At 39.8% G+C, this 18294-nt stretch overlaps 1 protein-coding gene across 4 annotated transcripts in view; it reads right to left on the bottom strand.

Annotated features, from left to right (window-relative positions):
• The window catches only part of LOC106546595 (protein kinase C and casein kinase substrate in neurons protein 1), a 51553-nt gene that overhangs the window by 30860 nt on the left and 2399 nt on the right, over positions 1–18294 (bottom strand). The window contains exon 1 of one of the 4 annotated variants that reach the window (XM_014063502.2): positions 17442–17598. The exons of the other annotated variants lie outside the window; for them this stretch is intronic. Within the exon in view, the coding sequence (XP_013918977.2) occupies positions 17442–17460 (19 nt within the window). The 5' untranslated portion in view covers positions 17461–17598. Of the gene's footprint in view, positions 1–17441; positions 17599–18294 lie in introns of those variants that run through there. 4 annotated transcript variants of the gene reach the window in all.

Genomic DNA, 18294 nt, shown 5'->3' with positions numbered 1-18294 from the left:
GAAAATCTCCCCTCTCTATTTATGAAATAAATGACTCCATTGATCAGATTTAAGAAAATGGAGTAAGAAAATACATCTGCACACACATACTTGTCATAATAAACACTTTTTTGCAACTCTAATTACAAGAGAGATTCAAACCACGTAGATCACATAAAAGCTGATGCATTAGCAGCACAGATGATTTGGAATAAGCAAACTATTGAAGAAATGTAACAGAACTTATAACTAAATCCATAGTGTACTTATTTGAATTCAGTTGAGACATTCCCAATCTTGGGCTTCATAAAGCAATAGATAAAAACCCTTGGGAGTTGCCTGCTCACTTTGACAATTTGAGGATCTACCCTTCATACGTTTATCTTAAGAAGTTATCTTTCTCTGTATATTATCTTCTGATCTTTTAGAAGTTTCTTATCCCAACTATAACAATTAACGTTGTATGACATGCATCATTTCAGCCTTCTCTTTTCAGAAGTATAGAGGTGGCTCTTTTAGAAGTTGCATATTTCTAAATAGTACTTATATAGCTCAACAGTGCCCCTAGAGAATTTGATGAGTTTTATACAGTACAGTGTAAAAAAACAACCTGAATAACAGTCCACATCGTTTCTCAATTGCTATATTGATTTTGGTGTCACTTTCCATCCTTGTCTTTAAGATACATCCACGCTTTTTTTTTTGCCATGAAGGATCCCATTGCAAATAGATCCATTTTATTAGCAGTCAATTGAAGGATCCATTAAGAGTCTGACTTCAGCTATTAACTTGCTGATCAAAAAAGCTGGGATGCCATTCTGGATACAAAAACAGCTAATTTTCACAAAATGGTTGATTCTTTATCAGAACCCTGTGAAAATGGGGTTCTTCTCCCCCATCTTCCAAGAAAACCTCATATTTGTTCTTGAGGATTGACCATGTTCTAAGAACTGAAACATTCCTCTGTTTAGAGTAGGAATACTTGCAAGAGAACCAGTCTACACGTGTGATGCAGATCAGAGGTGGTATTCATCAGGTTTTGACTAGTTCTAGAGAACCAGTAGCGAATATTCTGAGTAGTTCGAAGAATTGGTAAATACTACCTCTGACTGGCCCCGCCCCCATCTATTTTCTGCCTCCCGAGTCCAAGCTGATCGGGAGGGAATGGAGATTTTACAGTATCCTTTTCCTGCCAGGCCCACCAAATCACACCACACCCACCAAGCCACGCCCACAGAACTGGTAGTAAAAAAAATTGAATCCCACCACTGATGCAAATGTTCTGAGTGCATCCCTCAAGTAACAAGATTATATTTACTTAGAACCTGGCCGGTCAGTCAAACAATTTAGGACTGCGTGGCTCAGAAAAAGGGAGCTTTATACGATGTAGTAAAAATAAAGTTTTGTGGCAGTTGGCAATCCAATGCCTATCATGGTTGACTGCAGTCCAGATCCTACCCTGAATTTCATCAGCCCATGCAAAGATTCTCCCTGGATTTTTGGAGATCACTATTTTTCCTTCCAAGCTTTAATCATTCAGGGGGAAAAAAAGAACTTTTTTAGTTTAGTTTCCTCCTGCCCTATATCTGGGGCAGGAGGAAAAGTAAGGGATAACGAATGAAAATTCTTTTCAAGAATGATGGTGATTAGCTGAACTCAAAACTTCAAAGCCATATAAGGAAAAATAATGGCGATGGGATACTAGGGTAATCTGAGCTTAAAATTAGCATCTAAATTGCATCTCTCAAATACTGCAATTTGGATCAACTGTTCTGATGAAGCTGTTTTTCAAAACTTTTTGCAGCATTAAAAATGAGTTTAATTTATTCCTGAGTGTTTCTTGGCAGTTGATTAAACTTAAGTGTTTGCTCTTTGTTTAGTTAGTCCAGATGCTTTTGCTGCATCTGGAATTTTTGGGGAGGAATTAACTGTGACCTGGCTCCGATCATTTTTTTTTATAGAAGCAGATAAAATTTATCTTAGTCATACATGTCACCTCCGGAATAACAGGTTTGAATGTTCTGTGCTAGCACACTAATGGAAATTGTTTGGTCAGAGTTTTATGAAGGAGTAGAGGAAGTGTCAGTCTCTCAGCAGATTAAGCACTGAAGGTATTCATCTCATGTTAAGATCAGAACGTTTCCTCTAAATTCTAAAATTAGGCATATATTGGACACTTCAGGGAATGTTTAATAAAGGGTTGATTTTGACTGTAATTGGAGAGACACACAGGATATGGAACATTAACATATATGGTTTGATCAGGAATGGGACAACTTGCCACAACCAATTCACCAAGGCCAACTCTTCGCGGCCAACTCACTGCAGGACAACCTGTCACAGATAACTTGCCACAGGACAATTTGCTGCAGGGGAATTTAAAAATTGTATTTTATTATTTAAAATAAATAAAATTTATTTTAATTTTTGCCATTCACTTTTCATTCTGCCCTTCCTTTTCCATTCTTTCTTTAATGATTCTATTCCACCATTTCTTTGATATTAGTGTAATTCTTGCCCCACAGCAAGTTATCCTGCAGTGAGTTGGCCATGGCGTGTTGGCCATAGCAAATTGTCATACAGACCCGGTTTGATCTTGTCTGCTACTGTCACATATGGTATTGAAATCAACAGGGGTGCTGCTGTTCAATGTGGATTGATTAATGTGTTAATAAATCACAAGTTCTTTTGAGGTATTAATTCCTGTATTTGAAATAAATTAATATACATAGATATACATGGCTAGAAGTAGGTATCTAAATCCTTTCTTTAGTAATGAATTGTTAATATATGTTGTTTGTCAATATTTACATATTTTCTTTTACAAAGGGGCAAAGAAGAAAACTTTCAAATAATACAGCTGAAAATTAAAGTTGTTCTATTAGTAATTTTCCAAACCTTTTCCTTTTTTATTATAATTAATTATACTTATACTTTGTCATGATTATTATATGTATCTACGCTTTCCTTTATATTCGTTTAGCATTTTTAAAATAAAGTGAAAGGTGCTGAGTATAAGATCACAATGTTAATCCGTATAACCACAGTTAATTTCAATAAACATTTTTTCACACAATACATAAATTAAAATTTAGGGGTGGGCATCCTACAGCCAGCTGCATTCCCCAACACCAAAAATTGACCTTGTCCTATTTGTAGCATCCCTAAAAACTGTCCTGTGACCTTTTAAGATCAGGAGGTTGAAGTGAAGCTCAAAATTTTCCATATTCAACAATAGATAGATTAATGTCATATGCTAAAACTCAAGAGGCACACCCTTAATTACTGGATGCCTAGAAGCATCTGAATATGCTTGATTAGATAGACTTCTGGTCTGAAATGTCTCAGATATTTTCTTAGGTATTGTACAAGATTCTAAACTTAATTGTCCACTGTCAGTTTAGCTAATCCTGACAATTTATAGTTAACCTAAACAGGAAATTAGCAAAAGAATTATAGACATTCATACTGTTGATGTGATATATTTCAATGATTGATTTTCCTTTCTTTGAAACCTTTCAGGAAATGTAGGGATCCTACTTATCAAATAAGATTTATTATGGACTTGTTGCATTTTGCAGAATAAACATTTTATACAGGGATGAAAATCATGATGCAATCATTTCCAAAAATAAATCCTTTGGTGGGAAGGACCGTAAGAAGTGGACAGAACTTCAAAAACCATTGGGTGTAATTACTCAATTGAACTGTATACAACTTTGAAATATTTTATACAAGAATACTTGCCACCTGGTGTCTTTTAACAAGAACTGACAGAGATTGAAAATGTATATATCACCATTCTGCTGGAGCAAAGCAACTACTACTGGAAATAGGGAGGGCCTTAATGGGTCAAATATAATCAGCTTATTTTTGTGAGCTAGAGAGCAACCAGGATTTTGGTGCAAGAGTGCCTCACTTTTTCTGGGCCAATGCCATATTTCACTTTTAAGTGGTGCATTGGGACTTAGAGAACAATTAAGTCCGATTTAATCAAATTTAGATTTATATTATAATTAAATTCATTTGTTACATATTTCATTATTTCCTACTTCTATTGCATGGAAATTATAATTTTGTAATAACCATTAGAGGTCTCCAATAGTCTTGCTCAAGGCATCTGAGGGCTATTTCTGATCCCTGGGCCTCTGATTACGGAATTCCAATGTTCAGTCTTGTTCAACAACCATATCCACTTCCCTACCTTGATTTAAGTGATTTTTTTAAACAATGGCTTTATTGATTAATCTGTGACTGGCTGAGTATATAACCCTAAGCCATAAACTAAAACTCATTTTGGATGAGTCCACATAATACGCTAACCCAAAACCAAATAAACCACTGATGTGATGATTTAGCAGTATGGATTGGTTTGTTGTCTAATGTTGGAGACAGTTCTGATTAACTATTGCATTTTTGGGTTTTTATAGCGACACGTAATGAAACTGCCTTCTTCACCCTGGTTCCTTCCAGAAGTACTGCATTAGTACTACCAAAATGTTGAATTCTAACACATTTAAAAAAACACAGATTTAATAGAGAAAGAATGTCGGTCCTTACCTGAACGTTCGTTTTAAGTGGAATTGAGGGAGGGGTCTCTGCTGGGATACTGCCTGATTGTTCCAGAGATTGAGGGAAATTTCTTTTATGCTTCGTCATTCCCTGTTGGTTCCCAATTTCCTCAAAGTCACAGTACAAATCTGCAAAAAAACTAACAGACCACAGGCCACCCGACCCTACACCTGACTATCTGACTAAGGTCTTATTTGGGAGGGATGTGACCTCTCCCTCAATTCTACTTAAAACGAACGTTCAGGTAAGGACCAACATTCTTTTACCAGTAGAATTGAGGAAGGGGTCACTGCTGGGACGTACCCAAGCTCAGTCCCAGGGAGGGACTAAGACCCAGGGGTAGGGGGCGGTTGCTACCTGCTGAAGAACTCTGCGCCCGAAGGGCGCATCAGCAGATGCAAAGGAGTCTATTCAGTAATGTCGTATAAAGGGAGTCGGAGATGCCCAAGCGGCCGCCTGACAAATGTCCTCGAACGGGGCCCTAGTGGTCCACGCCACGCCGTAGTAGCGGCACTCCGCGTGGAGTGGGCCGTGATCCCCGCAGGAGGAGACTGGCCTAAGAAATCATAGGCTGTGGAGATTGCTTGGCGTAACCACCTGCCAATAGTGGCAGACGAAACCCTAGCTCCCAGAGAACCGGGCTGAAAAGAAATAAAGAGGGCCTTAGACTTATGAAAAGACGCCGTACATCAGATATAAATGAGCAGAGCGTGGTGGACATTCAAACAATGCAAAAGGCGTTCCCTCTTGTGGGAAGGAGCAGGACAGGTTGGGAAGGATGACCTCTTGGGCCTGATGGAAAGGGGAATTGACCTTTGGGAAGAAAGTAGGGTCCAGGCGCAGGACCACTCTATCGTGGTGAAACTGACATAGATCGTCCTTGGACAAGAGGGCTCCCAACTCAGAAATGTGACGAGCAGAAGTCACCGCAACTAGGAAGGCTACCTTGAGCGATAAGAAACGGAGGGGGATCGTCCGTAACGGTTCAAAGGGAGGCCCGGTTAGAACTTGCAAAACCAGGGGCAGGTCCCACATGGGGAACCTATGGATTGGAGGGGCCCTAAAGTTGACTTCACCCTTTAGAAACCTCTTTATCAAAGGAAGGTGGGAAAGGGGAGGAAATTCGTCTCCGGCGAGCACCAACAACAGAGCAGCACCTGACGTCTCATTATGGGAGAGACCCCATCCAGACCTTTCTACAAGAAATCGCTCTTCGCAGCCCTCCCGTGGAGCTACAAGAACAGAGCCTGTCACCCCCGCTGGCCTGGGGACCGGACAGAGCTCCCAAGCCCTGGGCAGGATAGAGAAGTCCGGACAGAACTTCCCTAGCACACAGGCAAACCGGAAACCCGGTTTCGTGGGGCAGCAGCTCAATTGTAATTTAGTTGAATTTTAGGTAAGTCAGTTAGTCAAATTAATCCAGAATTGAGAAATCTTAAACAAATATTTCCTCAAGGGAACTAAAACCAGTATTTGGACCAAAGATTGAGGGGAAACTGGGAACCAACAGGGAATGACGAAGCATTAAAGAAATTTCCCTAAGTCTCTGGATCAATCAGGCTTTGGCGATATACCAGTAGTGTCCCCTCCCTCAATTCTACTGGTAAATGGTTCTTTTTTATTTCTAAAGTAATATTGAACTGATTGGGGCTAGAATGCATTTCTTCTGTTTAGTTTCCTGCCAAAAAGTCATTTCACTACTGTAATTTTTGGCATAACTTTTGAGGATTTAGAGATCCACCCTTGAGGTAATATACCGAAGTCTGATTTTTCCTTTCCTCCACCATAAAACTCTAACCATGCACACCTGGATTTGTATATTGTCTTTTCATTCTCCTTGCCTGATGCATCTGCTTTATTTAAGCAGATGCATTAAATGCATCTTCATCTTTATCAGATGAAGAGATCTGAAAACCATATAATCTTGCCCATAATTGTACTTGGTTGGCCCCAATAAAAGCCTTGCCTGATTGTGGGTTTCCATTTTCTTTTCTTGGCATTGTTTGTGCTTCTCCTTCTCATCCCCCACCATTCCTCTCCCTGAACTTCCAGCCAGCCTGCCAAGGGATTTTGGACAGCACGGCTTGAAAACGGACTGATCCATTGAACACTAGATGGAAAAGCCATTTGAAAAAGAGGAATGTGGGATGGGGAAAGGCTGCAGATGGGAGAACATGTGTTTGCAGTTAACTGGGACTGCAGGCTGGAAAATAAACAGCATATTGCAGAGAAGAGCACAGCAGTAGCATCAACCCAGCAAGGATGCAAACAGCAAAATCAGGATCTGTTCAGCTCCATCCGAATGAAATGTGCTGTAGACATCTGAATTTTCTGAACGACTCTGAAAGCTATTCCTTCTCTGAAAGTGACTTTAATCTCAAATAACAAATCAGGAATGCACTGTTTTGAGAAACTGAAAACTCAGCATTTCCTGGATTCTTATACAGAATTTAAACATTTGTTTGATTTGGGGTTCACTGTGCCTCTAAACTTATCAATTATGGTTAATTAAAAAATTTAAAAAACCTTGGGTTAGTGCAATTTCCTGTGAGTCAAAGGGAAGAAGGAACTGGTTTTTTTCACCTATCCGGTGGTCGCTACTCAATAGCTAGCAGAAACTACCAGAGACCTCAAAGGTGCTTTTTCAATGCTTTTTCCTTGAGAAAGAAGAAATGAAGCTTCTCAGAACTCAGATGAAGTTTCTTGGATGAGAAGCGAAACAACTTCTTCTTCCTCAAAGAAAAAACAGCCTTTTGAAAAAGCACCTTTGAAACAAATATGACCTGGATGACTGAGAATCTCCATAAATTCTCTAGGCACCTGGAATTTTGAGGCTGTGGTTACTAAGATAGAAAAAAGTCATCATATGTTGTTTGAGAGTTTGTTCTAGGATAATTTTTTTCCATTTAAATTTACAGTGATCAGAATTCCAAGCCAGCAGGGCCAATAGAGTTGTGTTCCACCCTGTTTGGGGGTTCTTTTAAATGGGGGGGAGGGATTTGTAGCCCTAAGAGTAGGCCAGATCATATTGACCAAATGACCTCATAACTGATCTTCACCTTTGTGATAATTTCTTGAGAGACCGCCTACTGCCAATCACCTCCACTCGACCAATTAGATCCCATAGATTAGGCCTCCTCAGAGTTCCATCAGCCGGTCAGTGTCAACTGGCAACCACGCGGAGGAGAGCCTTCTCGGTGGCAGCTCCGACCCTATGGAACGAACTCCCTGTGGAGATTCGTACCCTCACCACCCTCCAGACCTTCCACATAGCCCTTAAAACCTGGCTATCCCGACAGGCCTGGGGCTAAAGACCTCAACCCCACCTGAATTGTATGAATGTTGTGCTTTTAACGATGTATTGTCTTATGTGTTTAATCTGGTTTGTCCTCCCTTCCCTCTGAACTGTGAGCCGCCCTGAGTCCCCCCAGGGAAAAGGGCGGCATACAAATAAATTACCTATACCTATACCTATAATTTCTGAATTATCTGTATATCTGGTAGCCTATCCATGAAGGAAATTCAGCTGCAAGGAGAACTGTGAGGAAGTGGATTGACATCAGTGTCAGAACTGGGGGAAGGATGTTTCATTTTCCCCCCCATGATGCCCAATATTTGCTTTGACACTTACCGTATAATCTTTCCCAACCAGCAGATTTCAAAGAAGGGATAAATGTCTCTTATTGGAAATTTGAATTAATCTCTTATGTAGGGATTTTGAGCTTAGCTGGTAGACCGGCCAAATTGCCCACCCTTCATTTAAAGTCCATCTAATTATTTCTGAGTGACCAGAGGGCTATGTTAGGGGCTTCCTAGCAATTAGCCCATTATCCCACATTCTTGTTATTTATCTTCTGCTATGCAGCTGTCAGCATGCCACAGACAAGTTTTCCACGCCCCACCCTGCTTCCACCCCATTCTTTCAATTTCAGGCTTAATTTAAGTAAGAGAAGTGTCAGAAACTGGTATTCATTCCTTTCACTTGGGAGACCTAGAAATAGTAAATCTGTTAGAACTGCAAGAACAAGAAAACAATTTTGTCCTGTAAAACGGTAGGTTTCAATTAGATAAGACTATGCAATTAAACAGGACAAAACTGGAAACAAATATTCCCGCGAAGGCAGAACCTTCATTTCTACATGGACTGTGGTTATTTCAGGCTGCAAATTGTTCCATGTTTGGCACCTGAAATCCTGGGATTACTTATGGACTGTTTCCATGGTCTGGCCTGCAACTGCTATCTTGTTATCATGATGACAACTCCCAAGATATGAATACTGCATAATTGGCCTGTGAACTCCCCTGAAGCCCACCCAGACAAGTGAGTGACATAAAACCATAAAATGGTTGTCTCAGTCTTGGTTTAGCAGCTTTGCTGTTTGCAAATCATGATTTATGCCATAATGTGCAGTGCAAACTTGGCCGTTATAACTTAACATTCATATAATATGTATGTGGTCTTAAGGAAAAACACAAATATTTTAAAGATTCATCTTCAATGTATTTTTCCAGAAAGATGTTTGTACAGATGAAGTTAATATTTAACGAAACCATGGTTAAAAGGCTAAAAAATTGAAATAGGCTTTGGATAATTCTTTGTTGTTATGGTAATAGGAATAGCCAAAGGGAATAGCCATATTTTAAATGCTATTTGATCTAAATAAGATGCACAATGCTTTTCTAGTGATTTACAATAGCAAATCTGGCGATTAAAAAAAGGAATTGAATATTTTTTTAAATGTTGAATTGGTGTGTCTTCCTTTTAAAAATGGACCACAAACCAACAAATACAATAAGTCAGCTTTGTACAGAGTTGAAGATGCTGGATTAGGGGCAAAGGCTCATCCACTCACCTAGTCACTCTCTCAACTCAAATACAGGAGGTATTTGTAGGGAGAAATAAGAGAAGGGATCAATAGGATGCTTTTCAACTCCTAAATTAAAAATGGGATATGAATCTAATAAATTGTCCAATATTGTTTGGTAACTTTTTTGATTTCTTAAAATATTGTAATTGGCTACTTGCATCAAAGATAATAAGAGAACTAATTTAGTGCTGTGGTTAAGACATCAGGCTAGAAACCGGGAGACTGGAAGTTCTAGTCCTACTTTAGGCAGGAAGCTAGCTTAAGCCTGTCACCCTCTCTCAGCCCTGGGAAGGAGGCAATGACGCTTCTGAAAAATCTTTAAAAAAGAGATTAATCCACCCATTATTCAGGGATCAAAAGCTGATTAAAAGGCACAAACAGACAAGCACAGCATGTATTAATTTGCTTACAATATCATTAAAATGGTCTAGAAAGGTACAATGTGTGTAATTCATTTTAGTCGACTATAGTGCTGTTATGTGGATTATCTTCATAGTAGTTGCTAAAGGATACTGAAACTGATTCAAAACCAATTTATAGCACAGAGTTCATTGAGAGATTTTATCACATTCAAACATCAAATCCCCCTCCTGCAATTTTTGTAACTCTCAAAAAAACCTGTTATGGTTAATATTTTGGCATGTTTTTAAACAAAGTTTCTGTGCATTATTCTTCGCACAGGTTATAATATTCTAGTAAATTTATAAAGACATAACTGAATTTAACCGAACCTGTTGGAACTTGCTGTCATATTTTTTTGCAAAATATATTCAACTGTAATGGTTTCTAGTGATGATTATGTTTCTAATCCTATAACATCCTTCCTTCTTTAGCCTTGAATTGAATGAATGTATTTTTATGCTTTAAAAGGTGGTAACTGAGGAAGGCTGGGAACCCAGATTGTTTCTCTACATAATGTATATTATGTAAACCCAACCATCTATTGTTTATTCAACTAACTATGGTGAAACAAACCCCTAACATTCTACCAACCAGGTGCAAATCCAGTTATTGACATGCATTGTGCGCCTAGCACAATGTAGGTGGGCATCCAACCTTCCTTTGATCCTTTTTGTTTTAGATCCCAAAAATAATCACAGAAATACTACTGTTGATATATTTGAAACCCATCCTAAGAAATCATTTAGGAATGTTAAAAATATACCACTCAGATGTAAATTCTTCTCTTGCTAGCTCAATTTTGTAACCTTTCCCTTGGCTAAAACCAAATTTGGTCATAAGCTGCATGCATCTTTCAAAATAAATAAATAAATAAATAAATGAATGAATAAATGTCCAGCAAATCCTGCATTCTAACTTGTAAAGTATTTGGGATTTTTAAAAAGCTCAAAGTGCCAAGAGATCAGCCAGCTAAGTAGTGATGGGTTTGAGCATAACTTCATGGTCAGCAGAATGAGAGCAATGTGCTATCATTAGAGATGTCATATTACCATGTGGTTGGCAAGGCTAGGCCAGCAGAGTGATGGAGGAGGAACACACTTCAACTACCTGCTATGCACTTCCAACTCACGGACACGACTGCACTGAATTGTACAACTTTATTCCAGCTCCAATTGTAGTTGAAAAATTTCTCCCTTCCTTTCATAGCTGCGGGAAAGAGGAAGTAGTCCCTTTACCAACAGTCTCCCTACCGATGTAACTCTCCACCCCTTTACAGAAAATCACATCACTTTAAAAAAACGTTAAAAGAGCAAGCACAAGAGAGGCAATTCAGGTAATCCTTGACTTTCTATCAGTTGCTTAGCAACTGTTGAAAGTTACAACAGACCCCACCCCAAAGGTTCCGATGGCTGGTGGCTCCCCACTAATGATCATGTGACTGCATTCTGGGCACTTGGCAAACCAGCCCTCATTAACAGCTGTTGCATGTGACTGCAATTTTTGACAATTATGCTGAAAACCAGCATTTACTTCCAGTCTCTGGCAAAAAACACACTCATAGGGAACAGTGGATTTGCTTAATGACTGCAGCATTTGCTTAAAAATTGTGGTGCTTGCTGTCAGGATTCTAAATAACCCCCCTGACAAAAGAAGACTCCGAGGCTTGGGTTTCCTCAAAGTTCCATTTCATATTGGCACATCTTGGAAAACCCGAATCTGAAAGTTTCCAGGTTTTTCCCCACCCAAACAAAAGTTCAAGCCTCTGCCCAGCACCCGCATGTCCATCTCATGGCCCAATCAGGCACCATCCCAACTGGGGATGCCTCCCAGTCACACCACTCCAGGTGCAGGGCAAGACGTCCTTGACTTTCTGAGAAAAGAATGTTATTGTGACTATATCTATCCCACTCCATATAATTCCCCTTCACAATTTCCCACAGCATTAAATGTGGCAGGCCTGAAGGCCCAATGCAAAAGATGGCTTCCAGGCCTGACGTTTGGTTTATGATGGCCACAAAAAGAGATCTGTGAAATCGCTTGATCACATGACTTGTTTTACGACTGCCACAATTTACGACCATAATTGGCAAACTTCATTACAGTAATAAGTCGAGGGGTACCTGTAATGTGCTCTGGCACAATTTCTCTATCCTAGTATACGTGGACTACATAAATGATAAGGGATGCTGATGAAGAGAAGCAGGGAATGGACCTCTGGCACAACATCAGGGTATTGCAACATTAAATTTCCCTCAAGCACAGGAAAACAGAAGCACATTGTTCATTCTTCCTTTACTTATACAGAATAGGCTGCGGATCCAATAAACTGCCCCACACAATTAGCAAGTGGGCAAAGAGGACAGCCAGACTTCAAAATGTAACCACTTTATGCATCTCCTTTCTTTCCCCATCACTCCTTCTACCAAATTTAATAAAATCAAACATTATTCCAACATTCATTTTCCACTGCCTCACTGTGGGGATACAGAATCTAGATAAAGGACCCCTGAGGGGAAAAATGATGGTGGCGTTGCTATTTCATTTCCTTCTTAACATTTCCTTCTTTGATTCCTTCCAGAAACAAAGACGCAGTGTTAAGAAAACTAAGAACAATTATAATGGAGGCTCAAATATCACTTGAGGCTCCTTGAAACACTAGGAAAAAAGTGGTGGGGCATGAAGGAGGCATTTGCACAGGAGTCCCAGCTGATAACTTCTGTGTTATGAAAGTCTAACGTTCTGCCACAATGTCTTCTGTTGGCCAAGACGCAGGCACACTTTTGTCTTGCAAGATTATTGCCTGTGCATGGAAAGGAAACTTTTGCTCTGCACACTCTGGGGTGGGTGGATGGTGTTCCACTGCAACCCCTAAGGAAGAAGGTACACAAGTGTGGCATTCCATTGCTGTAACCAGTCATATGATGAAGTTCAGGTGTGAATCCAATTTTGCATTCAGACAGAACCCTTCATTCTTCTCTCTTCTGCCCACATATTTATGGAGCATTTTTGTTTGAAGACAAAGGCTATATTTTAATTACAGTTGTAAACAAACCAGAAATAAGGTAATCAGTCTCACAGGTGAGCAGAGCAAAGCAATCATGGTTTGCTTTCTCTCCTTTTTTTTAGCAGCTCTTGTCTTTATAATCTGGTAGACTTTTTTTTTTAATGGAGCTCAAAAACGTGGCAGGAAGAAGACATACTACATACTAAGCAAGTATCTCTAAGTCATTGCATAGAAGCAAAGTTTCATTCAGTAAGCCTACAAAAATGATGGTTTCAACTGCTTTCTTGCTCATTTGGGTTACTAGATCTGGGCTTTAAAGAAACATTTGCTGCCATTTGGTGGTCATCTTGCATTTTCAGCTCAAATACGGTAACTTAATATTGAATCAAAACCCACTAAGTTATATAGTTTACCAAAATGCCTAATATACAGATATTTTTCCCTCTAATTCTCCACAGACAACTTCATATAGGATCTGTTCTATATCCCCTTCTATCAGTGGTCGGATTCAAATTTTTTTACTACCGGTTCTTTGGGTGTGGCTTTGCGGGCACGGCATGGTTTTGTGGGCGTGGCTTTATGGGTATGGCAGGGGAAGAATACTGTAAAATCCCCATTCCCTCCCCATCCCACTAACCTGATTTACAGCCCCTTTCTCCTGTTCAGGGCCACAAGCGAAGATTGGCTGGGAGGCTGGGTGGAGCAGAGATGGGGCCAGCCTATTTGCCGGTTCTCCGAACCACTCAAAATTTCCGCTACCGATTCTCTAGAACCTGTCAGAATTGGCTGAATATCACCTCTGCCCATGTGGCTTTTATCTAGGAGACCTGTTCCTTCTGTGGAATTCTTAAATTCCTCCTTCTGCAAGCTCCTGAATTTTAGGAAACTCCATGACAAATCTGGGTTTATATGATATATGGAGACACAGTTTAACCAATTGCACTGCAGCCTAATGTGTTGCCCAAACCTAGATTGTGTAGTTAGGTGATGGTTCTGTATGTTTTCCAAACCCAGAAAAATATAGTTTATTCAATTAACTCATTTTCAGGTTTACTCAAATCCTATAAAAATTTGGCTTGTTCCCTCCAGAACCTGCTAAATGGCTGGTGTTGTCTGTTAAACTGAGATATTATTATATATCATGCCCCCTTTTCTTAAGCAAAAAAGTCCAATCATTGTTAACATGTTCTCCAAGAACAATTAATGTTGCTTCTTCTTTCAATTGTTCTTTTTTTCTAGTTCATAATAATAAGTTTAAATTGCAATCCGAGCTGCTTTGAAAACTGCAGCCCTTCAGATGTCTGACTTCTCAGGAGTCTCCAATCAATATGGTTAATGATGCTGACCACTAAAATGAGGGATGCTAGGTGAGAAATAGAGATCCAAAGATTTTCTAATGCAATTCAGCAGCCTTTTTTAAAGTGGCAAACCATTGTTGGAATCTCATATGTACAAAGTGCCACATTGGAAAGTGGGAGGCATACAATACTTCAACTGTGGGAATTTGGTAATGCCATCAGGATCACAAAGTATCTCTCAGAGTAACAGATATTCAGGAGAAGTTGATTATGTATTCGTTAGATTATTATGCTTTTTTATTTTTATAAATGTTTATAAAAATTCATATTTATAAATAAATAGCAGCAAATATACATAATACTCTTTCTTCCTCCCATTTTCCCCACAAACAACAACCTTGTGAGGTGGGTTGGGCTAAGAGAGAGTGACTGAATCAAAGTCACCCAGTGGGCTTTGGTACCTAAGGCAGGGCTAGAACTTACAATCTCCAAGTTTCTAGGCCTGTACCTTAACTGCTAGACCAAATTGACTTTTTATTTGTATATATTATACTTGAAGGTTCAACTAAGCCTCTTTTTTTTGCACCTTAGCATTTTATATTTAGTTACTTTGCATTGCATTTGCTGTATTCGTCTCATTCCTGCATTTTGGAGTTGTTTGTTTTAAGCTCTGTCCAGCCCCCATGTTGTTTTTAACTTCTCCGAATAACGTGATATCATCAGCAGATACAGTTTTCTCCGCCAGCGCGTCCAAAATCTACATCTGTTGAACTGTTGTGTGCCAGAAGTTGTTAAAAGATTTAGCAGTCCTGCCACGAAGTATATATTTGCCTTTCTAAAAACTGTGCATTTCTCTGTTTAAACGGCTCTGAGCAACTCACATGTTATTCAGATGCTTCATCCCACCAAAGTTACTCCTCATCCAGGCTCCATTACTGGGGTAGACAGAATGGCCATTTCTTCCATTTTCTTTTCCTTATAGCCTCCAGGACTACATTAAACTCCCCTCCTACCAATGAGATCCAGCACTGCGACTTAATTTCATTTTGGCTCCAATTGCTTTTTCCACAAGCCAAAAAAGAAAGAAAAAAGAATCTGGAAAATAAGAAGAGGCGGGAGAAGGCAGTTCCCAGCTGGAGTTGGCAAGGGCTGGGCTGCGAAGACTCAGGGTTTGTTCTAGGGAAATGGCTCCTCTCTGCCTCTCAAATTTGGCTGCACTGCCTGCAGTTTTCCATCCAACTAAGAAAAAACGGGGATTGGGGGGGAATAAAAAAAAAAACTGGTCAAAATTGCCAGATGGAGGCTGTCTCTTTATTTCCCACAGCAGGGTGGAGGCAAAGCAAATTCTAGGAAATGACTTGCCAGCTTTCCAAGATCTACCCAAATTTTCTTCGATGGTTCAGAATGAAACCACTTGGCACCCCCAACTGTCCATGACACTTAGAATCTCAGTTCCAAGTCAGTCAAAGCTGGTTAAAGTTTACGACTTCAGTTTTCCTTTGGTTTCAGTTCGCCTGAATCATTACTAATTTCTTCCCTGTTCATTTGGGAAAAATAAAGGCTCCCAAATTGGCTTACAAATATGGATTGTGGGATAATCCCTGTCTTTTGATGCATAACCAAGACGGCATATATTATACCAAGCAGAGGAATGGGTAGAAAAGAGAGGGGGAAACAAATTCAGGCATTGTTTAAGTAGAAAAATTAATTTTGGCAGGTTTCCCCATTAATGTATGATCAGCACTTACTAAGTTTATCCAAATCAAACTGAAATAATTTACCCAACTAGATCCTGCTTTAAAAAATGCAACAACCCACTAGTCTCTCCAAATGCTCCCCAACATACTGCTTTTTTTTTTTTAGAAGGGGACTTTCTTACCCAATCAACCTGTTGGAATTTTATTGAAAAGCAAGTCCAAGCTTCCGTGTAAGTATGGATGCCGGAAGAAGTCAAAAAAGTCAAGATGGTAGCCACCACCGTCATCAAAATCCCACTTTTTTTCTATGCAAAAACCTCTGCATGGTGGGTTGCTTCCCCCACTACTGCCGGTTTGGTGCCCACACAAATTTGCATGTGCGTGCTTGGTTCGTTCTGCACGCTTATGCAGTTGCTTATAAATAGGTCTGCGCATGTGCAGAACATTGAAAAATGAAAAAAAACAAAACATGCTGTGCCGACCAGGGGACCGGGCCGAACCGGTAGGAACCCACCCCTGCTCTGCACATATTCCCTTCAATGATTCTGTACTGGTTCTTTCGTCTTTTAAAATACCCACAGAAAACTCATTCATTTGTTTACATATTTTTTCTAACACCAGTGCTATGAATTGTCCATTGGGAAGCATCCCAAATCACCCCCAAATCCAAACCGCATCGACTCATCCAAGGATTCGTTTCAATAAACACCACAATCATTTGATGATCCTTTTACTGAGGCCTTGGCCAACTTTAATTGGAGCATTGCTTTACCCTAGTGCAGTGTTTCTCAGTGTTTCTTGGCCTCTTGAAGATGTGTGGACTTCAACTCCCAGAATTCCCCAGCCAGCATGCTGACTAAGGAATTGTGGGATTGAAGTTCACACATCTTCAAGCTGCTAAGGTTGAAAAATACTCTCCAACTGCTATCTGCGGTCCAAAAAGTCCCAGCCATTCTAACTACCACACGCAGCCATTTTACTCCCCAAATATCAGCCCCACAAATTATAGTCTTGCCTTCTAAATCTTTGTACTGCATTCTCTCTTAGTTTTTCCTTCCTGTCATTGGGATGTGGTCAGAATAAATTGGGGAGGAAAGAGAACCACAGAAGCCACCCAGACTTCTTCGAAGGAAAGCAATAAAAATTTGATAGAGGAAATATAACAAAAACAATGTAAGAATAATTTAATTTAGGATTATATCCAGCATCAAATTTATAGTTACCCCCCCTCTCTCTCTCCCTCTCTCTCTTCCTTGACATAAAGCAATTAAGTCTCTCCATTTGCACCTCATTTTATAGTAAAATCTACCCTGTAAACTTTCCTCCCATTTATTATGCTTAACATTCACAGGTAGGAAGTGGACACTAACTCTCCCAGGCCTGGAAAAGTCCCTCAGATGTGCTCAATTACAATTCCCATCATCCCTGGCCTGCTGGATACTATAGAGGCTACAATCCAACCTATGTGGAAGATAGTAGTTTGTAGAAGACTGAACACCCCCAGCCACTCTCCAAGTGCATCTAAACTTCCATTTTATGAGCCCACCCCTTTCCTCCACCCCCCCTCCCCTATTTCTACAAATGCCCATTGAGCAATTTTGCTTCTGGCTGGAAAACCTACCTTCTGGTGGAGCCCCCATCCTGCCCGTACCCGTCCTCAGCTTGCTCCGTTCCAGAGCAACAGATGGTGGCTCAGCACCAGTGGGATGGTGGAAGGGAGAGAGAGCTGGGGCAGGTGCCAGGGAGGACTTAGCTGTGCCGCTCTTCCTCCCAGTCACCCTCACCCCAACTCCCTTCCCATTTTTCTCTCTCTCTCTCTTGCCTTTCCTTGCCTCTCTGTTCTCCATCCGTGCCTGCCACACTCACTAATTCATAGCACCTCCTTCTAGTTCAGCATCATCCTCCCCCTTTATCTCTTCCCCTTCCTCACTTATCCCGGACAGCTTTCCCTTTTACTATTTGTCATTCTCTTTTAATATTTAAGATTAAATATTTAACAATATTTAATCTTCTACATCGGGTCCCCAAATGCAGTTTTTCTTCTTTTTTTCTCCTTACAACTTTTGTGATGAATGTACATTCTGTACTGTGCACTCCTTTCCCCTTTCGAACAGATATTACCTAATATCTTACCTACCTAATCCTATTTTATCCTGAAAATGTATCTTTCTTGACTCATGTACAAGATTAATCTTTTCAGTCAATCATTCAATGGGAGTTACCCATGGCTAAAAAATTCTATTTAAAGGTCTTTTAAAACCCTAAGAGCAGGGAATAATGCAATGTTAAAAGCAAGTACCCAAACAATACAAATTATAGTAATAAAAACTGTGGTAAAGTACAATTTTAAAGATAATCTCAGCAGTAGATTTAATTAGAAATAATCATCATTGAAGTAATCACCACTAAGTCAAGGAAATATACTTGTCAAAAAAGAATGATTTTTAAAAATTCTAGTTATGTTAACAATTTGT

This window comes from Thamnophis sirtalis, unplaced genomic scaffold, assembly GCF_051295495.1.
Source record: "Thamnophis sirtalis isolate CommonGarterSnake01/CBP01778 unplaced genomic scaffold, rThaSir2_p1.2 scaffold_4, whole genome shotgun sequence".
NCBI classification, from domain to species: domain Eukaryota; kingdom Metazoa; phylum Chordata; class Lepidosauria; order Squamata; family Natricidae; genus Thamnophis; species Thamnophis sirtalis.
Note: the sequence above shows the minus strand (reverse complement) of the source record. Positions and strands in the feature narration are given on the sequence as shown.